Genomic DNA, 20,725 nt, shown 5'->3' with positions numbered 1-20,725 from the left:
CAGGATACCTTAGGTGTGTCACTGCACGTGGACCCCCTGCCCTTCGTGGGCACTTTTATTTCATCCACCCTTCACCAACACGTACAATTCAGGCGTACGGGGACGTGACTTTATTCTGCGGGCAGTCAGGGGTCAGGCACAGGACCCTGAGGGGAAGCAGGAGGCCAGCGAGGGTGCAGGTGTTGGCACGAGGCTGAAAAGTGCTCGGCGACCAGCCTGGGGCGAGGGCTGCGGGCCGGCCCGCAGAGAGCTGAGTGCGGCCAGGCGCTGCTCTCGGGACACGTCTCCGCGCAGGTCCAGGAGGGCGGAGACGTGATCCTCGCTGTGGAGTGACGGGTGCGTTAGCCCCGCCCAGCCGCTCCTGGGTCTCCTCCCTTCCCGGCCCGTCTTCGCACCTCACGTCGGGAAACTGTTGCCGCAAGCCTGCCACCTCGAGGCCAAGTAGCGTGGGGTCGCGGAGGTTCAGCAGCTCCTTCAATGCAAGCAGCACTGGCACACACTGAACGCTCTCCTCCAGGCCCTGAGCACGCAGGGGTTGGTCTTTCTCCAGTCCTCGACCCCTATCAAATCACTAAGACTCCCGCCCATCCTCTCGCCCAGCGAATTCTCACCAAACCGAGGAAAAGCTCCTGAAGCTGGGCCGCATCGTGCTGCATGCGCTCGGCCGCCTGGGTCCTCTCGTCAGCACCGCGGCAGACTAGGCGGCCTTGCATCAGCGCACTTAAGTACTGCAGCACCACCGTACGCTCCGCCTCGACCAGCAACAGCTGTAGGGATCGCGATCAAATGGGTCCAGGATGTTTTTCCCATGGGCACTTTGACACCGCCCCCCGCCCTCAGCCTTTCCCCGCAGATGCACCTGGACCGCGGGATTCCGCACGTGCTGAAAGTTCTGGCAGAATCGCGCCGTCCGCTTGCACACGTCATCCAGCAGCTCTGGGCTTGAGAGCCAGCGACGCGAGGGCAGAGCCGCGAATAGGGGCTGGGAACGGAGTTTAGAGACGTAGTTGGAGCGACGATTCAGACCCAGCATTCCCCGGCAGAGGCCCCCATGCATACGCTGTATCTCCTCCTCCCAACCCCATCTCCCCCTGAAGCCTCGCCTGTAGCTCCGCCAGCAGCGCCTCCAACACCAGGCGACAGATCCTCTTCTGCAACTTGTCCAGCTCTGCCTCCACCGGAGCCAAGACTCCGGGAACCACCCATTTGGGCTGCAGGACGGATACGGAGGAGCTGGACCGACCGAAAGGACGGCTTCAGGACCAAGGCCAAGGCCCGAAAGGTCCTCTCTGGTCTAGCCACTCGGGCGCCACCTAGTGGCACAAGTGTGTCGCCTGAGGGGACAAGAAGGGCGGCTCCCTGCACTTCTGAAAGGGTGGACACAGCTGAGGCTGAAGTGGTGGGCTCAGCGAGTTAGAAGGCACACATGCCACCTGGACCTGCCTCTAATTCGCGGTATGATCTTGAACAAGTTATGTCTTTCAGTTTGTTTCGGTAAGAGGAGAGAGTTAATCCCAGTCAGGAGGGAGTCAAAATCATCATTAACTTGTTTGTTCTCTCTTGCCCACACCCCAGGGAACATAAGACCCTAGAGGAAGGGAATATTTTTGTTATATTCACAGCGGTAACGCTAGACATTACCTGGCACAGAATAGGGCCTTGATAAATATTTGTTGAATGAATGAATAATTGACACTCTGTGCCAGGTACTGTGGTAGGTACTTTATATCTGTAATCTCACCTGAGTCTCAGAAGGTCCACCCATATACTATTGACGACAGAAGCAAAATTCAGAGAGATTAGATAACTGGCCCAAGGTCACACAGCTAGTAATTAGGAGAACTAGGATTGGAACCCCAGGGTTACGTGAGTCTAAAATTCCTAAAGGCCCAGTGTAGGCTAGATCCATACTGAATAGATGTTCAGTCAGGGGTTAGTGAAGGTGGCATTCTGTGGGCACATCTTGGTACCTGAGTGCTAACTGGTGGTTGAGGGTGGCCAGTAGGTAGGGCACGTAATGAGGGACCACTGCTTCCCCCCTGAGATGGTCTCGGGAGAATTGGATCAGAGCATCGGTGAAGCTGCAAAGAGCAGAGGTGGCTCCGGTACCTGCTGTCACTCTGATACAACCCCAGTCCTTAGTACTCTGGCCCCACCTCCAAGATACCCAAGGCCCTGTCTTGAAGGAGTCCTTTCCCATGGGTGTGTCTGATCACTCAGAACCCCTTAGGGCTGCCCAGGAGCAGGGCCAGGAGTTGGGAGTGGGTCAGACCTCCTCAGGAAGGCACTCAGTTCTGATAGTGCCATGCCATGCACCCGCTGCTCCAGTGACACACTGACTATTCTGGTCACACGAATGTTCTCTTCCAGGATCTACAGGCAGGGATGGGCAGCCATTAGCGGGGTCCTGGTCCTGCCCTCCTTCCCTTTCCCTGTGAGGGCTGCCCCCTGCCACTTTTCACCCACCTGCAGCACGATGGCTGGCAATGGCGAGTGGTAGAAGCCAGACAGGTCTGTGTCGGGTTCCTGCTCTCGGCCCCACTCGACTACCTCCCCATCCAGTGCCTTCTGCAGCCACTGGGCCACCTTTGCCTGGGGAAAGGGGGCAAGGTGCAGCAGGATGTAGCAGGGCACTGACACTGCTAGAGATGGGTAGATGCACGACTCCACAGATACAGGCCCACGGGTGGCGGCAGAACTGCTCTGAACCTGGGCTCCAACTACTCACCTGGACTTTGGCCACAAATGTTGCCTCCAGCTGCTCAATGTTTTCCAGGGTCAGGAGAGGCTCCAGATCAGACACGTCAGCCTCAGGCCCCAACTCCAGGCTCCCCATCATTTCTGGCCTGGAGGTGGGTGGCCCAGTGTTACACGGAGCCCCCAGCCTTTGATGTCCCCATGCCCTACTGCCCCAGAGACACTGACCCCTGGTACACATGCAGCACCCAGTGCAGCAGGGTGAAGGTGTCGGCTTCTTCCAACTCAGGCCCTTCCAGGAGTTGCTGCAGGCAGCGCCGCAGGCCTCCATGCAGGGTGTGGGCCCACAACTGGACAACTTTGTAGTGTGGTGGGCAGCAGGGTGCTACCAGAGCCTCAGCCATGGCCAACTCAGCTGGCAGAGCCACCCGCAGAGCCTCCAGCCACTTTGCTAGTTCCCCAGGCCCAGGCTGCAGAGATGTCCCGAAGTGGACCCGCTCCAAGCCCTGCTGTAGTGCACGCAGACAGCGCTGCCGCCAGTCCCGTGGAGCCTGCTCCAGGGAGGTGGTGCACCCAGCATCCACCTCGGCCACACGCACAGCAGCCACCAGCAAGGCTGGGTTCTCCCGGGCCAGCTGCCCTGCAGCCCCTGCGGCCGCTTCCACAGCCTGGCCCAGAGCCTCAGCCAGAGGGCCCAGCCCCTCAAAGACTGGCAACTCCAGGCCCCCAAGAGGTACGCACGTCTCCTCTTGCAGCTGCTCCAGTTCCCGAAGGCTCACATAGGCCTCCAAGAGCCGCTGGGCATCAATCAGGGTCTGTGTGTGGGCCACTGCAGCTGGCACTAATCAGAGAGAAGAGACAGCCTTGAGTCTAAACCTTTCCACCTGTGCAGTGGGTACAGCAGTGGATGTTAATGCCTTGGGCTGGGGTGATGTGTAAAAGATTTAATAATCAGTACAGTAGAGCACTGGCCAACCTGAAAAGACCCAGGGAAGGGCCTATATGGTGGTTAGGGTGTAAACCCTTGAGCTGATGAAACAGGAGGAAGGGAGGGACTTGGGGGAGGGAGTCATACCAGTGGCTCTTTGACCACCCTGTTAGGGAAATAGTTCAGTATATAAGAGCCAAGTTGGGCAGAGCCACAGGTGTCAGTCCTGACTCAGACATCCCATGCTTGTACTGCGCTTAGTTGCTGTCATGTCCGACTCTTTGTGACCCCATGGACTGTAGCCCACCAGGCTCCTCTGTTCAGTGGGATTCTCCAGGCAAGAATACTGGAGTGGGTTGCCATGCCCTCCTCCAGGGGATCTCCCCAACCCAGGGATTGAACCCAGGTCTCCCTCGTTGCAGGTGGATTCTTTACCACTGAGCCACCTGGGAAGCCCAAGAGTACTGGAGTGGGTAGCCTATCCCTTTTCCAGGGGATCTTCCCGACCTAGGAATAAAACCAGGGACTCCTGCATTGCAAGTGGATTCTTTACCAGCTAAGCTACCAGGGAAGCCCTTGCACGCTTGGGAACCCCAGAATGAGCTAACAGGCACCGTGCTTCATACGTCATCTGAAGCCTGTATTACTCTCTGGGAGGTCCCCGATGTGTCCCTCCATGCAATTTCCCACTGGTGTCCCAGCCCCTTGATCAGCGACAAGCCCCTTGGTGCTTGTCAACCGGCTGGCAGAGGACTGAGGCCGAGGGCCAGGCACACTCACCAGCTCGCAGCCGGGGCAACAGCTGAGACAGGGCCTGCAGTTGTTTGTGTTCCACAACCTGCTCCCGCAGGGGTTCTAGGGTCTGTGCAGCCTCAGCCATATCCCGGAGCAGCCCACGGGCCTGGCCCAGGGCCTCACGGGCTCCCTGTACGGCCTCAAGGGCCTGGGCCAGCTGCCACACCCCGGTCTTCACACCCTCCAGGTATGACTGCACCACCGACTGTGGGAGGGAGGTAGGCAGTGAGGCCTTGCCAGCCCTGCAGCTTGCCCCCAGCACTCCTCCCTCCTGCCTGATGCCCACCTTGATGCGCGCTTCCAGAGAACAGGTCCGCTGCACCTCACGGTTCCGGTACTGACCCAGCCTGGCCAGCTGCTCTGGCCGGTAGAAGATGCCCGAGGCCCACTTGAGTGCTGCACCCCGGGCCAGCTGCTCCGCCCTTTCCTGCTCCGGCCACTCCAGCCCTGGGCAGGAAGAGCCTGGGCAGCTGCATCAATTGGGCTAGGCCTGCAGGAAGTGGCTGCCGAATCTGCTCCCCTTCCTACCCCTTGGCCTGTCCCCTAGGGCGGTCCACTCCTCTCCCCGCCCTACAGAGCTCCAGTCAGACCCCAACTCACCATCCCCATCTTTCTTGCCACCATCCCTCCCTTGGCCTACCCAGAAGGGCTCATACCAGTGGGGAGTGCGGGTTGCGTTTTGTCCCTGGCTGCCGAGTCCATGGCTGGAGGAGCTGGAGTGGAGTGAGGGCAAAGGTCCGGGTTAGAGCAGGCAAAGTGGGCGCTCCTCTGAGCTACTGTGTTCATCTAGGCCCCTCTGAGAAGGAGAAGGTTCTGGTTCCCTCAGGAAATGAGGGAGATGGGAAAGATGGGGAGGCACCTGAGATACCTTCGTCGATGAGGTTTCCCGGTTTTGCCCCCCAGATGGAAGTGGGGCAGGGTAGACAGGGGCCTCCGCTGGGCACTGCTCCTCTCTGAGCTGCAGAGGACAGTGTGGTATGGAGCTCACCAGGCTTGACCAGGCGTCCAGTGCTCCCTCCTCCGCAAAGAGCCTTGGCCTTGAGGAGGGCCCTCTCCCCCGGCCGTCCCGGCAGAGATGGATACTCCCTCCACTGGCTCACGAGGCCCACACCTCAGCCTGCCACAGCAGAATTCCTCACCCCAAGGAAGCCTCTGTCCCACCTCCCTCCTCAGGAGTCCCCTCCTCCCTCCAGGTCCCGCCCTCTCCAAGGCCACATGCAGAAAGGAAGGAAGCTGAGTCTCTGGTACTTTATTCCCAACAGGAAAGAGCATCTGCACTGAGGGACAGAGTGGGGAGGGCTGGGCGCCGCTTCCTTGGGGGAAGTGGGGGTGTCCTCCCTGTGATCAATGAGTCTGGAGCAGCCTAGGCAGGACTTCCTATGCTAAGGGCAAAGATAGGAACTAGATGGCCTGAACCTGGCTGGAGAGGAAGGTGTGCTGATATGGATGCAGGCAACATCACAGGGTGAAAACTGTGTTGACAGGCCCTTAGAGGCAGGTATGCCTCTGCAGAGGAGCAAGAGACCATAGGCTGTTGTGAAGAGGGTGTGTGGCGGGAGATGGCAGAGAGGGGTGGAAGAGCTATGAAAGCTTGTCTGTCTTGGAGATAAAAGGAGCCATGGAAGGGACTGCTGCTGCTGCTTAGCTGCTTCAGTTGTGTCTCTGTTCGACTCTATGGACTGTAGCCTGCCAGGCTCCTCTGTCCGTGGGATTCTCTAGGCCAGAATACTGGAATGGGTTGCCATGCCCTCCTCCAATGGAACTGACTACTAGGTAGTAATAATGCAGTGGACACTGGCTACCACCCAAATCCACCCTTCAGGACAAAGACACTCATTCCTCTAGCCTGAAATGTAGGCTAATGAGGTCTCAGATCTGAGTCTCTTGGTCCGTATTAGAGTATAAAGGCCAGGTAGGCCTTGGAAGGAGTACCCCAGTTTCAGTGCTCCTAGAAGGACAGAGGCCTCCATTTTAACTTCCTCACAGTTTAATTCTCTTCTCTGCCCTGTTTGGCCTGTATTACTTCCTTACAAGTGTGGCTTCTCAGTAAACTTCCTGCCGGCACATCTCTTTCTCAAAGACTGTTTTCCAAAGAACTTGACCTAAAATAAACTATAATAAATGACAGTGTTAAAAATAACAAAATGATACTAGCAAACACATAATCCTTCCACATGACAGAAACGGCTCTAAGGTCTTTACATATATTTACACATATGGGAGGGATTGGGGGCAGGAGGAGAAGGGGATGACAGAGGATGAGATGGCTGGATGGCATCACTGACTCAATGGACGTGAGTCTGAGTGAACTCCAGGAGTTGGTGATGGACAGGGAGGCCTGGCAAGCTGCGATTCATGGGGTCGCAGAGTCGGACACGACTGAGTGACTGAACTGAACTGAAATATGTTTGCATTGGTTGAAAAGTGGTTTTAATCCCATGGCTTCTGAGCACTGTAGTGTGGAGACAAGAGAAAGGTGAAGGTGGGATCAGGGGAAGAAAGTGGGGATGCAGACAGGTGGATAAGCTAGATGTAATTAGTGCTTGCTGTTTGGCAGGAAGTGAAGGACAGGAATAGGGTAGGTTATCCCAAGACGATGGGGAGCAGGTTTGGGAAAACACGTTGGGTTCATCAGGCAGCAGGGTCTCCTCTCCTGAGATGAGGGTTGGGGCACAGTTAGTGGAGTTGGGCCAGCCAGGAAGGTTCCAGTGATCCCTCCTTACTACTCCTGGGGCTACCCAACGACTTCCTCAACATGCTTCCTCGACCACACCTGTCTTCCGGGATCCTGGGGTTATTTTCGTCCTCTTCGGCGGTTGGACATTTGTTGATGGTCCCTGAAGTTTTTCGGCCATGTCTGCTGAGAGGAATTGTGACAGACTCCCTGGAAGGGAACGAAGCGGAAGCGGAAGTAGCGAGGCTGGCGCCGGCGGCCGAGCGGCCAGGAACGGAAGCGGAAGTGGCGGCGGCGCCGGCCTGGCCTGGCCTGGCTGAGGGGAGGCGGCGGGCGGGCGCGATGGCGGAGGCCGGGCCACAGGCGCCGCCGCCCCCAGGCACCCCAAGCCGGCACGAGAAGAGCTTGGGACTTCTCACTACCAAGTTCGTGTCGCTTCTGCAGGAAGCCAAGGACGGCGTGCTTGACCTCAAGCTGGTGCGGCCCGGGCTAAGGGGCGACAGGGGGGATGGTGGACCAGGCCTGAGCCGGTAGAGGGAACCCCCGGGGCGGCCCAGCTGAGCCCTCAGAGCAGGCCGCCATACATGTGCTTCTCACAAGCGGGAGGCCGGGAGCTGTTTCATTCATTCGGCTGAGGCTGTTCATCGGATGTCAGCTTTGTGCCAGGCTTGGGGCTGCGGGTGCTAGTCCTCGTGGCCCTCTCCAGCAGGTGTGGGGAAAAGAGTATCGGAACATCAGCTCAGGCTTCGTCTGGCCCCTTCCCGCCCCACAGTCCTGAGCTGCTGTAGTGCCTGGAGAGGAGGGCTAGAATTCACGCCACCCCCTTTTCAGACTACTCCAGACCGAGTCCCCCGTGAGAGTGGGACTGAGCATTTTCCATTCTCTTCTCCCTGCCAGGCGGCTGACACCCTAGCTGTGCGCCAGAAGCGGCGGATATATGACATTACTAACGTACTGGAAGGTATCGGGTTGATCGAGAAAAAATCCAAGAATAGCATCCAGTGGAAGTGAGTTGGGGCACCGGGGACGGCAATGGGATCTCCTACCCAGAAGTGTCAGGGGTGTGGGGTGGAGGGTGTCAGAGAGAACAGGGACCGTGGGACCCAGAGTGCCAGGCAGCCCGCCTCAGCTCTCCTTCCTGGATTCAGGGGTGTGGGGCCTGGCTGCAATACCCGGGAGATTGCGGACAAGCTGATCGAGCTCAAGGCAGAGATCGAGGAGCTGCAGCAGCGGGAGCAAGAGCTAGACCAGCACAAGGTGTGGGTGCAGCAGAGCATCCGGAACGTCACAGAGGACGTGCACAACAGCTGATATCCTCCTGTCGGCGGTCCTGGCTCCTGGGGAGTGGGCGATGGGCCCTCTAGTCCAGCTGGGTTTGCTCTGTGGTCCCCTAGTCTCTGTCCCGCTTGGGAGGATGGTCCTCCAGCTCCTGGCCAGGTTTCAGCCTCGGGTTCCCTCCTCGGAGCCTCTCCACCCACAGTCTTGGCCTGTGATCCCTCCCCCATGTAGACCCCAGGCCTCAGGGCTTTTTTTGTAAGCGTGTATGTCAGACCTCCACTGCAAAGCTGGGTGTTCGCTGTGTCAGTTGTCTGTCACCATAGGCAGGGCATCAGCCATTCTCCTTAACCCCCACACCTTGGCCTACGTGACTCATGAGGACATCTGCAGATGCTTTGCTGGTGAGCAGAGCCTGGGTAGGGGGAAATGGGGGTGGGACTGGGCTGAGCCACAGCCCTGAGCAGTGGACTCGGTGCTTGAGAGACTTCGGTCTCTTAAGAGGGTTCCTGGGGCCTGCTCAAAGAAGATCCAGACAGAGTAAATCCTGGATTTGAGGATCTCTGGGACCCTATGGAGGCTAACCATGCTGAGAGGGTACAGGAAGCCTGGACTGGGTCCCTGGGTCAGCCACCACCTGCATTGCCCCCTAGGTTTGGCTTCTCAGGTGTGGCAGGAGCATACGAGGGGAGAAAGTGTGTATGCCTGTTTGTGTATGCTTGTGTGCAAGGGGCAGTGGTACCCACTTCCAACCTGTAGTTTAGTTGCACTGTAGGTACAGAAACTCTTCCTTGTCCATCTTGCATCTCCCAGGCTGTTTCTGGGGAAGAGATGTTGGCCTTGGCCGGAACGTCTTTGCCTAGGGAGCAGCCCCATCAATTGAATGAGGTGCCCATGGCCACTAATCTTTTGCTGCACGTGAGTGAACCCAGATTTTCTGGTTACTGACCTCTGGGTTCTTAGGAGAGAAAAGCTTTAGTTCTCTCCCCCATCCTCGATAGGGAGTGAGTGAAGCCTATTGTTCAGCCCCTCTGGGACTATGATCTTCCTTGTTCTGAGGGATAGGCACCCCATTCCCAGTTCAAATTGAGCCCGTGGGCCTTGATCCATCCTCTTTGTCATCCTAGGAGACACCCTCCTTGCCATCCGGGCCCCGTCGGGCACCAGCCTGGAGGTGCCCATCCCAGAGGTGGGTGCTCAGCCCAGCCGGGTAGGGTGGATTGAGGGCGGGTGCTGGCTGTGGAGCCCGATAAGTCGCGGGTGGGGCAGGTAAGGGGAGGCCTAGGGTTTGAAGTTATCTAGGAGAACGGGCAGCCCAGGGTGGGAGAGGATACTGTCCCTGGCCCAGGGTCAGGCAGGAGCCAAATCTGCTTCCAATTCCACCTGTCCTCCACCCCCACCTCCAGGGCCTCAATGGGCAGAAGAAGTACCAGATTCACTTGAAGAGTGTAAGCGGCCCCATTGAGGTGCTTCTGGTGAACAAGGAGGCATGGAGCTCACCGCCTGTGGCAGTGCCTGTGCCACCACCCGAAGACCTGCTCCAGAACCCGCCTGCTGTCTCCACCCCTCCGCTTCTACCCAAGCCTTCCCTGGCCCAGCCCCAGGATGCCTCACGCCCAAGCAGTCCCCAGGCGACCACCCCCAACCCTGTCCCCAGCAGCACTGAGGCCCAGGGGGTGGCTGGTCCAGCAGCTGAGATTCCAGGTGAGGCACAATGGGTATGTGGTAATGAGGGATTCAGGGACCCAAGAAGCAATATTTCTTTGTGACAAGATGAAATTCTCAGAGTTGAATGAGACCCTGTAGAGGTTATCTTAACCATCCACCCCCACCCCGCTGGCCTCTCTTTGCTGGTGCAGCCATTGAGCCCTTTTTAACAGGGACATTGTGACTGTGTGAAGGGGCATTAGTGGTGGCAGTTTTCCACCAGGTCTGCCTGTGTCTCACTTGCCCTGGCACCCCTCTTGAAGTGTGGTTGCAGCAGTCATCTGTGAGTCTCCCTCCTGTGGGCTTCATGCCCCATCTCCTTCAGTGACTGATTTTCATATTACCTTCCTGGGAGGGTGAGCATGCCTAAGTCTCCTTGGGCCGAGGACAGGGCTGTAGTCATCCTGGCTGTGGATTCTAGCATGGCCAGCTTCAATATCCTGCTTCTTGTCCCTGAGTGACCAGGTTTGGGGGATGTGGTTGCAGTGAGTGGAGGCCATGGAACCGAGAGCAAGGACAGTGGTGAGCTCAGCTCCCTCCCGCTGGGCCTGGCAGCTCTGGACACCCGGCCGTTGCAGTCCTCTGCCCTGTTGGACAGCAGCAGCAGCAGCAGCAACAGCAGTTCATCTGGACCCAATCCTTCTACCTCCTTTGAGCCCATCAAGGCAGACCCCACAGGTGGTGAGTATTTGTACCCTTGGGAGCAGGAAGAACCCAGCCTCAGAAAGACCTAGTTCAATAGAATCAGGCTTGGAACCGAACTCTCCTATCTCCTCTGTCAAAGCTGGCCAGCCCCCTGCCATCAGCTAGAGCTCTGCCAGCTAAGGCAAGGAGCCTGGCCTCTCGCTTGGTGCAGGTGCCCCTTTGTCCCCTTTCCTGGTCCTCTCTCAAGCCCTGCCTGCCACCCCTTGGACTCAGGTCTCATGAAGGCAGGAGCGCTCTCCTAGGGAATGAGCTGTGGTATGGCCCTCAGGCCCCAAAGTGGGGCAGTGAGTGTCTTAGGAGAAACAGTGTCATCTGTCTGGTGTCCCCTCGTCATGCAGCCGCATGGATGGCCTCATGGATCCTAACACTCAAGTCATCCTGTGACTTGAGTGTTTGCTTTTTCCAGGACTCATTCTCTCGGCCCTCAAGCACTGTTAAAGTCTTTCATTAAATGACACTTCATCCTCTGTGTCTCTCTCTCGCCTTCCCTGTTATCTCTGTGTTTAGACTCCTTGAAATAGTCATCTCCATTCTATTCCATATTCTGGTTCCCTGGTCAAGCTTCAGGTTGCAGCAGTCAGGACCCCAGCCCTAACTCCTCCACCCCATTCCATACTAGTGTTGCTCTTGATCAATCACCCAGCCCTGCCCAGCTAGCTTCAGTGGGTTTCTCGGTGATTTACTCTGGTCCTCTCTTTTTCTGTGTTGATGCTCTTTTCCCTTTTTAGCATCCATAATGTCAGCTTTTGGCTCTTCTCTGTTAATTGACTTCTTCTTCTGACCTCTCCCTGGCATTTTTTTACATCTGGCTTCCCAGATCTCTGGCCCATGTCACACTTGTGGAGGGCCCCAGTTGTGGGTAGGTGAATCCCACCCTTCGTCTTTCCGTCTTTCGGAATTCTTTTGCCTGAACCTTACCTCTGTGTCCATGTGCCTTCTGCACATCCAATGGGCACTTCATTTCTATGTGTCCTCAACTGGAACTTGTTTTTCCATCTCTGTGAGTACCCAACCATTGGCCCTAGTCACCCAGACCTGACACCCTGGTGTCACTCAAGCTCTCTCCTTCTCCTGCTCCCCACCCCACATCACCTAAATGAATTCTTTCCCAGACATCCCGCATGGATGGCCTCATGGATCCTAACACTCAGGATCACTGCTACCACCTCTGTCTTAAGTTCTTCAACATTGTTGTCTTTACCCTGCCTGATTCTGAAACACACCCTGACTGGCTTTTCTCTATTTACAAAAATTCTTTTAACAGCTTCCTCAGGTATACTGGATAAAACCAGAGCCCCTAAACCTGGCATATGAAATCCCTGCTGACCAGGCTCCAACACTTCTTCCCTGTTTCCCACGTGTGTCCTGGTTGGACCTTTGTAGCAGCATCATCACCCTGTAGCACTGTTCCCTACTTAAGAGTGCCTCCTTCTCTGCCAAGTGACCTGGCCTGGGGTGTGGTCTCAGCCTGGCACAAGTAGGTACTTAGCTAGGGTAGGGATAGACAGGACATCCTTTCATCACACAGGGCATCCTCCATCAGACAGGGTATACACTCTGGACCTAGAAATGAAAGCGGGGTGTGTTGTCTTGCTGAACCACTGAGTTGGAAGCACTGTACCAATAACTTAACGGTGGGCCTTTGGCGCAGAGGAATTCAGATCTGACACCCTGGTGTCATTCAAGCTCCCTCCTTCTCCTGCTCCCCACCCCACATCAGCTAAATGAATTCTCTCCCAGATATTCCCCATGGATGGCCTCATGTATCCTAACACTCAGGATCACTGCCACCACCTCTACTGATAGTGCCAGCTTGGCCTGGGTGGGGCCTACATCTCAGCTGTATGGCACCCCCTGAGTGGGTGGTATAGGATCTGGGGAAGCAAGGGCTAGAGAGGAACTGGGATGGACCTCTGTGCCCTTGATCATGGTTTTTTTGTCTTTCAGTTTTGGAGCTCCCGAAAGAGCTGTCAGAAATCTTTGATCCCACTCGAGGTAGGGCTGTGTTCCTCCCGGGGGCTGGGTAAGGGGCACAGTTCATTGGGTCTTAGAGCTGTTTTCTTGCCCTTCTGAGGACCTTATGGTTGTGTCTGTTATCTGGGCAAAGGGTCTCAGTTCCTGGTGGGTGGTTCGGTGGTCCCCTTCATGAACTTTGGTTGGGTGGAGAGGGGGGAGCCAGGATATAACTGAGCTCTCCCTCTGTCCCCAGAATGCATGAGCTCAGAGCTCTTGGAGGAACTGATGTCCTCAGAAGGTAGGTGGCCCAGCAAGGTAGGGGGTAAGTGTATGTGGGCAGAGTTTGGGTGGCCGTGGGTGGGGCCTCGGCTGTGGGGCCTCAGCTTGTTGTTCTCTGCAGTGTTTGCACCCCTCCTCCGCCTTTCTCCACCCCCTGGAGACCACGATTACATCTACAACCTGGACGAGAGTGAAGGTGTCTGTGACCTCTTTGATGTGCCTGTTCTCAACCTCTGACTGACAGGAGCATGCCCTTTGTGGCTGGGACACAGACTGTCTGACCTGGGGGCTGCCTGGGGACCCCTCCCCACTCCCCTACAGCTTGAGAGCCGCAGACTTCTGGCTTCCCCAGCCTTCCCTCACTGCACAGTTCTGGCCCCAAGTCCTGCTCCTGCAAGTCCACCTGTTCTGTGCTCGGAGAGCCGGGGAAAGGAGCATAGCCCCCTCCACCATGGAGCCAAAGTGTTTGCCTCTCCTTTTGGGGGGCCTTACCCTACCTGGTATCCTCCTCAAGCCCTCCCAGAGTTCAGGTTCAGCTGCCACCCAGTGGCACAGAACCAAGGACCCTCCATCACCTTCACAGGGCCACTTGTCCATTCCCATTGCCCTGTACCTGCCAGGCCTTCCCCCTTCCAGGAGGAAGTCTGGGGTGGGGATGGGCACATGCCAGCACCACCCCTGGCCTCCTTAACTTCTCCCCATGCCCGATCACAAACCTCCTCCTGGACTTCTTGTGTGCCCCCCCTTCTGCTGGGCCCTTGGCCCTGAGGACCTGTTGACATGGGGGTGCTAACAGGAAGGAATGGAGATTTCTAGCTAAGAATCTGGGCTGCTGAGTCCCTAAGGATTGGCCCAGCCTCCCTCTCCCCATAGCCCCCCTCTTGTTTATTCATTTACCCTCATTTAGAGCCATTTGCAGAGATTTAGAAAGATTCGCAGTAACGGATGGATTCCTATATAAAGATTATTTTTATACTTTTTGCAACAAAAGGAAATTGTAATATTTGTACAGTGTCCAAGTGAATAAAGATCGTGCCTAAGGCTATCTTTGGTCTGGTTCTTTCAGGGCCCTTCCCTGGGACTGTGCTGGGTTGGTGGAACTGGGTGGGTCAACTCTTGGAAAAGGAGGTGTGGCTGTGCTGACAGCCCGCCCTCCGCACCCCCACCTGCCGCACCTTGGGGCGGGGCGGGGCCTCCTTGGTGAGGCGGGGCGGGGCAGGCGCTCTCCTATTCTCGGGACTCCAACCCGGAACTGGCCTTGGATCCGGCTCCCTAGGGAAGGCCGCGGCACCTTGTTGCGAGTGGGAGCCTGAGCCACGGGAGCCAAGCCTCGGGCTGAGGAACACCTTCGTTCCCAGGGGCCCCAGGCCAGGTGTGCTCTCAGCGGAGGTGGCACATCTGGAAAGTATAGAGCCCCTACGGCTAGACCATGGCGCCCCCGCGGAATGTGGTGAAGATCGCCGTCCAGATGCGTGACGCCATCCCGCAGCTCATCCAGCTGGACCAGGTCACTAGGCCTGGCTGGCCTCCATCCACCCCACCACCTACCTTCGGGTCGCCCCCTTCCCCTCGAATAGCCCACCCCACCCCTCCCCAGGCTCCTCCGCAACCTCTTCTCACTCCCGTCCTGTGAGTGACTCTTCCGCTTGTAGGCAAAACCCCTGGCTGCTGTGCTGAAGGAGGTGTGCGACGCGTGAGTGCGGGTCGCGCGGGGGCGAGGAGTAGGGGATGGGGCGGGGCAGGAGGGAGAGGGCGCCCCCTACCTGCCTCACGGAGCCTCTGCTGCCTGCAGGTGGAGCTTGCCTCACTCTGAGCGCTATGCCCTGCAGTTTGCGGATGGGCACCGGAGATACATCACCGAGAACGTGAGTCCCCTCCCCTCTGCCCCACATTCCACCCTGTGGTCCCTTCTAACTCTGGCTCCGACTTGCAGTCATCGTCCCACTCTCTGCAACCTGATCTTTTACTGACTCCCAAATCCTCCCTTCTTGACAGCCCCAACTAGCCAGTCCTTAGGGCTCTTCTTGACTTCTTTCCGTTCTCTGCCATCTTTTCCAGAACCGCATGGAGATCAAGAATGGCAGCATCCTGTGCCTCAGCACGGCCCCAGTAATGCCCCTCCGACCCCGCCCTCCTTCCCTGCCCCTCTGCTGTGCCTCTTTTCTGCACCTGGAGACCGGGGGCCCAGTCCCAGCTCCAGCCCAGAAGTGCCCCACCTAGCGGATACCCGCGTCCCCACACCCCCACTTCCCTCTCCTTACCTCCTCACCTGTGCTCTGCCCTTGCTCCCACCCCGCCAGGACCGCGAGGCGGAGCGGCTGTTGCGGGGGCTGCAGAGCGAAAGTCGTGAAGGGCGCCGGGAAGCCCTGCGGCACCTCCTTCTGCTGGCCCCGGACCTGACCTTCGCCCGGGAAGTCATCAGCCGTGATGGGCTTCAGAGACTGGGCACCATCATTGAGGATGGGGACGAGTGAGCCCAGGGCTGTGGTGGGCGGGGGACACAGTGGGACCGCGGATCCTGGTCTGGCTTTGCTCAGCCTCCGATGTCCCTCCAGCCTAGGAGAGGTGCTGGCCCTTGCACTGAGGGCCTTCTTGGAGCTTATGGAGCACGGCGTGGTGTCCTGGGAGACACTCAGCATCCCCTTTGTTAGGAAGGTGGGTGGGCTTTTCTCGGGGAAACAGGTGGGGGTGGTGGAGAGGTGTCAGGGCCTGGCCTTCCACGGTGATGAGGTGGTGACAGCCTCTGCTCCGCCAAAGGTGGTGTGCTACGTGAACATGAACCTGATGGATGCCTCTGTGCAGCCCTTGGCCCTGGGCTTGCTGGAGAATGTGACCTTGAGCAGCCCTACCCTGGGCCAGCTGGTCAAGAGCGAGGTGCCGCTAGACAGGCTGCTGGTGCACCTACAGGTGTAAGTGTCTGAAGGTGGGGGACCAGAGAGGAGAGCAGGACTGGGCCCTGGATGGCCGGCTGAGCCCTCCTTTTCACCCAGGATGAACCAGCAGCTGCAAACCAAGGCCATGGCACTGCTGACAGCTTTGCTCCAGGGGGCCACCCCTGCAGAACGTAAGGTGGGCGTCCATCCAGTGACTGGATGGGGTGGGCAGGAGGTGGTGGGTGCTGTGCTCAGAGCAGTGGGCCGAAAAAATGGGCGCTCGTGGTGGGGCTAAATCACTCAAGCCCCCTTCCCACCCACCAGCACATGCTCGACTACCTGTGGCAGAGAAACCTTCGCCAGTTCATCTACAAGGTAGGAAGGACCAGGCCTGGCAGACCCCTCCCCACTCCCCTCCTTGGAAGCCCACGCTCACAGCCGTGGACTGGCTGTCCTTCAGAACATCATCCACAGTGCAGCGCCACTGGGTGACGAGATGGCTCACCACCTGTACGTACTGCAGGCCCTGATGCTGGGGCTGCTGGAGCCACGCATGCGGACACCACTGGACCCCTACAGTCAGGTAGGTGCCTTGAGCGCGCAGAAGGCTGGGGCTGGCCGGAGCTTGGCTTTGAATCTTCAATCTTGCCACCGCTCCAACAATGACCCCAGGAGCAGCGGGAGCAGCTGCAGGCCCTGCGCCAAGCTGCCTTTGAGCCGGAGGGGGAGTCTGTGGGCGCCGGGCTGAGCGCTGACCGTCGCCGCTCCCTGTGTGCCCGCGAGTTCCGCAAACTGGGCTTCTCTGTGAGTGACCCCTACCCAGCCCCCTGCCCCCTCCCTCTACCCAGGGCTGCTGCTACTGCTCCAGAGGGCTGGGACCTTCCTCAGCTTCCTCTCTCCTGCCCCCCAGAACAGCAACCCTGCCCAGGACTTGGAGCGCGTGCCCCCTGGCCTGCTGGCCCTGGACAACATGCTCTACTTCTCCAGACAGGCACCCAGCGCCTACAGCCGGGTCAGTGGTAGGGCGGGGTGGGGTATGGATGAATGGGGTACAGGGCACCTAAGCGAGGCCCTCCCGGGGCTTAGTCATGACTCCCCAGCCCATCCTGTGCTCCCGCCTCCTCAGTTTGTGCTAGAGAACAGCAGCCGTGAGGACAAGCACGAGTGCCCCTTTGCGCGGAGCAGCATCCAGCTGACTGTGCTGCTGTGTGATCTGCTCCATGTTGGGGAGCCCTGTGAGTGGTGCTGGGCACAGCGTGTTCAGGAACAGGGGACGGAAGGGCAGAGAGGGCCAGGGGCAGCACACACTATCTCCCTGAGCCCCTCCTGCCCCCCCGCTCCAGGCTCCGAAACAGCCCAGGATTTTTCACCCATGTTCTTTGGCCAAGATCAGAGCTTCCATGAGCTCTTCTGTGTGAGCATCCAGCTGCTGAATAAGACCTGGAAGGAGATGCGGGCCACTCAGGAGGACTTTGACAAGGTGCGGAGGGCAGCAGTGGGGAGACCCAGGCCAGGGCAGAGGTTCTGGGGTTGGGGCACGGAACTCAGGCCCTGAGCTCAGCTTGGGATGGCCCCAGGTCATGCAAGTGGTGCGGGAGCAGCTGGCCCGCACGCTGGCCCTGAAGCCCAGCTCTCTGGAGCTCTTCCGAACGAAGGTGAACGCACTCACCTACGGGGAGGTGCTTCGGCTGCGGCAGACGGAGCGGCTGCACCAGGAAGGCACGCTGGCCCCTCCAATTCTGTGAGTCATGGGGGTAGATCCCAGGCCTAGTGCCCACCTGCCCTGCTGCCTTGCCCAGGCCCAGCTGTCCAGCTCAGTGAACCCCCTCCCCTGCACCCAGGGAGCTTCGGGAGAAACTGAAGCCAGAGCTCATGGGCCTGATCCGCCAGCAGCGTCTGCTCCGCCTCTGCGAGGGGACCCTCTTCCACAAGATCAGCAGCCGGCGGCGCCAGGGTCACTGTGTGGGCGGTGGTGGGGTTGGAGGGCGGCTGGGCGGGGCTGGGGAGGCCCTCTCATTGCTCCCCGCCGCCCTTTCCACCCACAGACAAGCTGTGGTTCTGCTGCCTGTCTCCCAACCACAAAGTGCTGCAGTACGGGGACGTGGAGGAGGGAGTAGGCCCACCGACCCCTGAGAGCCTGCCCGAGCAGCGTGAGGAGGGCATTGGGGCGGGCAGACATGTGCTGCCCCGAGCCGCCCCACCCCGGGGCCGCCAGGGGTCTCAGTGGTCAACCCAGCCTTTTTCCTGCAGTTCCTGTGGCCGACATCAGGGCACTGCTGACAGGCAAGGACTGTCCCCACGTCCGGGAGAAAGGCTCTGGGAAGCAAAACAAGGTGAGTTCAGTGGGCACCAGGGCTGCTTCCCACTGGCCCCTGCTCAGCGCTCCTGGCTCCCTTGCTTCTCCAGGACGTCTGTGAGTTAGCTTTCTCAGTCAGCTATGACCATGGGGAGGAAGAGGCATACCTCAACTTCATTGCCCCGTCCAAACGGGAGGTGAGTATCTGGGCAGGCTGAGCAGACGGGCAGGGGAACAGACGGGCAGGGGGAGAAATGGAGAGGCCCTCATGGAGCTGGCCCCATCCCCAGTTCCACCTGTGGACAGATGGGCTGAGCGCCCTGCTGGGCAATCCCATGGGCAGTGAGCAGACACGGCTGGACCTGGAGCAGCTGCTAACCATGGAGACCAAGCTGCGGCTCCTGGAGCTGGAGAATGTGCCCATCCCTGAGCAACCACCCCCTGTGCCCCCGCCCCCCACCAACTTCAACTTCTGCTATGACTGCAGCATTGCCGAACCTTGACAGTGAGGTTGGCCAAGGGCCACAGCTGCTGCCACCATGGTGGCTGCAAAGGGTGGAGGGGGAGAAGCACAGGCGCCTTGACCAGCAGAGGCTGTGGCAGAAATAAAAGTCTGCTTGGCTCTTAGATGTGTGTCGAGCCAGCTCTGAACTTCGCAGGCTAAACCTGCCTTCCATCTTGGCTGGCAAATGAGAGGGGGCATCAGGCCAGGGCCACAGCTTGGGGCCATGAACTTGGGCAACTCCAGTTGCGGGGCTGGTGTTCTGAAGGAGAGTGAGGACAGGCTGGCCCTGTTACCCTTCTCCAGAGTGAGTCTCCAGCCCACCCTCTAAAGAGCAGAATGGACTGCAGTCTGGGGGCCGCCAGCTGAGAGAGGTGCGGGGCAGCCAGCCAGATGAGGGAGAGATGGCAGGGTGGGAAGTATTTCCCCAATTTTAGCAGGGGCCTAGTTTGGGAGCTGTGTTTCCAGAAGGCTCCGGACAGTCTGAGCTTAGTTCTCCACCCTGCCTGGCCCTTCCCCTGTCTTCTCTGTGGGTCCTAAAGGCCCGCTTTCGAGAGACTTGAAGGGAGAGACATGAAGTTGGGTATGCTTCGTGCTGAAGGGCAAACTCAGGGTTCCGGTAGATATCCGCCAGGCCAGTGGGAGGATGTAGGCTGATTCCGACAAGATGGAATTCAGTGCAGGAAGCCTGCATTCTGATTAAAACTCATCTGCAGCAGCATGGGTAGGTGGGAGCCACAGATAGGCCAGCTGGAGGCGAAGCTCAGAGGCTGTGGTCACGGACCCCAAGCCTCTGAGGCAGAGAGGAGCACACCCACCCCCAGGACCCACAGACAGGCTGGAAGCTGCTGGCCATCACCCTCTGATCTCCATGCCTCTCACTGCCTCTCCTTCCCAGTGTCTCCTCAAAATATCTTTAAGTGTTAACCATCACCACGTTGCCTAGAAACTGATGGTATGGCACCTCCCTTGAAGAATGTTCCGGGGGAGCTTTCTTCCCACCCACTAGCTATGCTTCTTACTTGGGCATCTAGGGCCCCACGTGACCACCCCTGTATTCAGACTTCCCACCCCACTGAGAATAGTCCCTGTTGAGTTCAAGGTGAAAATGGAGCACCCAGATGCACTTACATCTCCTGATACCTTCAGTTCTTTCTCAATGTCTCCAGTCCCTCGTTCAGGCCACCATCATCTTGGCAAGAACCTCCCGACTTCCTGCTTCCTGTCTTGCCCCTCCAGCCTTCTCAATACCACCTACTCCAACTGCTTTCTCAAACAGGAAACTGACCTGATTACACACACACATCACCCCCTCCTGTATTCTCCCGTGTCTCCCTGTTGTCCACGGATAATGGTCATGGTGCCATGACTGAACAGAACTGAGCTGGGATGCAGACATGCCGTGGTTTACCCCTTTTAACAGCGTGCCTGCAGCTTACAGAGTTCTTGATGCTTTGTCTAAGCTGGCATCCTCCCTGCTCACTTTGGGGGCTGGGAACTCCCTACCCCCACCCAGCGCCAACTCTGGCCTGCCCACCTGCACCTCCCTGGTCCCTTCTGCTTATTTGTCCCATTTCCTCCCTTTGCTTTCACTGACTTGACTTCTTTCACTTTCCTTGACTTCCCAGGCTAAGCTTACTGCTCCCCTGGGCTCCCAGGCCCAGGAGCTTCTTTCTCTGTTTTAGAAGGTTGGACCTCTAATGACCTTTCCTACCCAGAGATGTTCTCTCTCTCATGTCTTATGTGTGTATGCTGAAAAACAACCCCGTTGACTCAGCCATCCTTAATGACTATGCTCCTGGGATCTTCACATGGACATGGCTTTGCTGTGGGACATGTGCCAGGGCTTGTGCTGGGGAGAAGCCTCTGGCATCTCCCACTATGTGGGGAAGAAGCTAGGACCTGCTTGGGGCACTTGTTGGGGCAGGTGTGAGAAAGAAGCTGTCTGTCCCTCTGGCATTTCCTACACATTGTCCCTGGGCTGGGCCGGGCCGGGCTGCTTCACTGAGGTGGGGAGGGGCCCTTTGGTCTGAGAACT

At 58.1% G+C, this 20,725-nt stretch overlaps 3 protein-coding genes across 22 annotated transcripts; 2 read left to right on the top strand and 1 right to left on the bottom strand.

Annotated features, from left to right (window-relative positions):
- Positions 1–5: 5 nt before the first annotated feature.
- Positions 6–5,600, bottom strand: EXOC3L1 (exocyst complex component 3 like 1). Of its 14 annotated transcripts, none has more exons than XM_027516311.1 (15): positions 5,560–5,597; positions 5,289–5,378; positions 5,077–5,133; positions 4,707–4,882; positions 4,406–4,625; positions 2,926–3,538; positions 2,729–2,846; positions 2,467–2,592; positions 2,273–2,373; positions 1,971–2,081; positions 1,104–1,233; positions 860–982; positions 612–767; positions 396–472; positions 96–322 (listed from the first exon to the last, which is right to left on the bottom strand). In XM_027516311.1, the coding sequence occupies exons 3-15, from the start codon at positions 5,120–5,122 to the stop codon at positions 133–135; spliced, it is 2,187 nt and encodes a 728-aa protein (XP_027372112.1). In that variant the 5' UTR covers positions 5,123–5,133; positions 5,289–5,378; positions 5,560–5,597; the 3' UTR covers positions 96–132. The 14 variants fall into 14 exon arrangements, with proteins under 14 accessions (XP_027372107.1, XP_027372104.1, XP_027372105.1 ...); XM_027516307.1 differs by having other exon boundaries at positions 396–520; positions 5,560–5,595; XM_027516309.1 differs by having other exon boundaries at positions 396–520; positions 4,707–4,867; positions 5,560–5,594.
- Positions 5,601–7,389: 1,789 nt separating this feature from the next.
- Positions 7,390–14,061, top strand: E2F4 (E2F transcription factor 4). Of its 2 annotated transcripts, none has more exons than XM_027516301.1 (10): positions 7,390–7,571; positions 7,992–8,101; positions 8,243–8,404; positions 8,730–8,773; positions 9,497–9,558; positions 9,776–10,073; positions 10,563–10,757; positions 12,729–12,776; positions 12,991–13,035; positions 13,138–14,061. In XM_027516301.1, exons 1-10 carry the CDS (start codon positions 7,437–7,439, stop codon positions 13,251–13,253), a joined length of 1,215 nt encoding a protein of 404 aa, XP_027372102.1. In that variant the 5' UTR covers positions 7,390–7,436; the 3' UTR covers positions 13,254–14,061. The 2 variants fall into 2 exon arrangements, with proteins under 2 accessions (XP_027372102.1, XP_027372101.1); XM_027516300.1 differs by having other exon boundaries at positions 10,542–10,757.
- Positions 14,062–14,233: 172 nt separating this feature from the next.
- ELMO3 (engulfment and cell motility 3) lies at positions 14,234–18,812 on the top strand. Of its 6 annotated transcripts, none has more exons than XM_027516290.1 (20): positions 14,234–14,523; positions 14,669–14,709; positions 14,809–14,881; positions 15,075–15,125; positions 15,317–15,486; positions 15,572–15,671; positions 15,774–15,925; positions 16,007–16,085; positions 16,214–16,264; positions 16,350–16,472; positions 16,562–16,693; positions 16,800–16,901; positions 17,016–17,124; positions 17,233–17,369; positions 17,467–17,630; positions 17,731–17,843; positions 17,935–18,039; positions 18,140–18,222; positions 18,296–18,382; positions 18,460–18,620. In XM_027516290.1, the coding sequence occupies exons 1-20, from the start codon at positions 14,446–14,448 to the stop codon at positions 18,529–18,531; spliced, it is 2,022 nt and encodes a 673-aa protein (XP_027372091.1). In that variant the 5' UTR covers positions 14,234–14,445; the 3' UTR covers positions 18,532–18,620. The 6 variants fall into 6 exon arrangements, with proteins under 6 accessions (XP_027372091.1, XP_027372096.1, XP_027372095.1 ...); XM_027516294.1 differs by having other exon boundaries at positions 14,235–14,523; positions 18,492–18,812; XM_027516289.1 differs by having other exon boundaries at positions 14,235–14,523; positions 18,476–18,812.
- Positions 18,813–20,725: the final 1,913 nt, after the last annotated feature.

Source organism: Bos indicus x Bos taurus, chromosome 18, assembly GCF_003369695.1.
Source record: "Bos indicus x Bos taurus breed Angus x Brahman F1 hybrid chromosome 18, Bos_hybrid_MaternalHap_v2.0, whole genome shotgun sequence".
Classification (NCBI taxonomy): Eukaryota; Metazoa; Chordata; class Mammalia; order Artiodactyla; family Bovidae; genus Bos; species Bos indicus x Bos taurus.
This window is presented reverse-complemented; position numbering and strand designations above follow the sequence as displayed.

Coding starts and splice junctions, on each gene's coding strand:
- EXOC3L1 (XM_027516310.1), bottom strand. CDS start 5,206: ATGAACACAGTAGCTCAGAGGAGCGCCCACTTTGCCTGCTCTAACCCG. Junction 4,626..4,706: donor CTCTGGAAGCGCGCATCAAG/GTGGGCATCAGG, acceptor TCCCTCCCACAG/TCGGTGGTGCAGTCATACCT. Junction 983..1,103: donor CGCTGCTGGCGGAGCTACAG/GCGAGGCTTCAG, acceptor CTCCGTTCCCAG/CCCCTATTCGCGGCTCTGCC.
- E2F4 (XM_027516300.1), top strand. CDS start 7,437: ATGGCGGAGGCCGGGCCACAGGCGCCGCCGCCCCCAGGCACCCCAAGC. Junction 9,559..9,775: donor TGGAGGTGCCCATCCCAGAG/GTGGGTGCTCAG, acceptor CCCCACCTCCAG/GGCCTCAATGGGCAGAAGAA. Junction 10,074..10,541: donor TCCAGCAGCTGAGATTCCAG/GTGAGGCACAAT, acceptor CTGAGTGACCAG/GTTTGGGGGATGTGGTTGCA.
- ELMO3 (XM_027516289.1), top strand. CDS start 14,446: ATGGCGCCCCCGCGGAATGTGGTGAAGATCGCCGTCCAGATGCGTGAC. Junction 16,086..16,213: donor CCACCCCTGCAGAACGTAAG/GTGGGCGTCCAT, acceptor CCCACCCACCAG/CACATGCTCGACTACCTGTG. Junction 16,265..16,349: donor TTCGCCAGTTCATCTACAAG/GTAGGAAGGACC, acceptor GCTGTCCTTCAG/AACATCATCCACAGTGCAGC.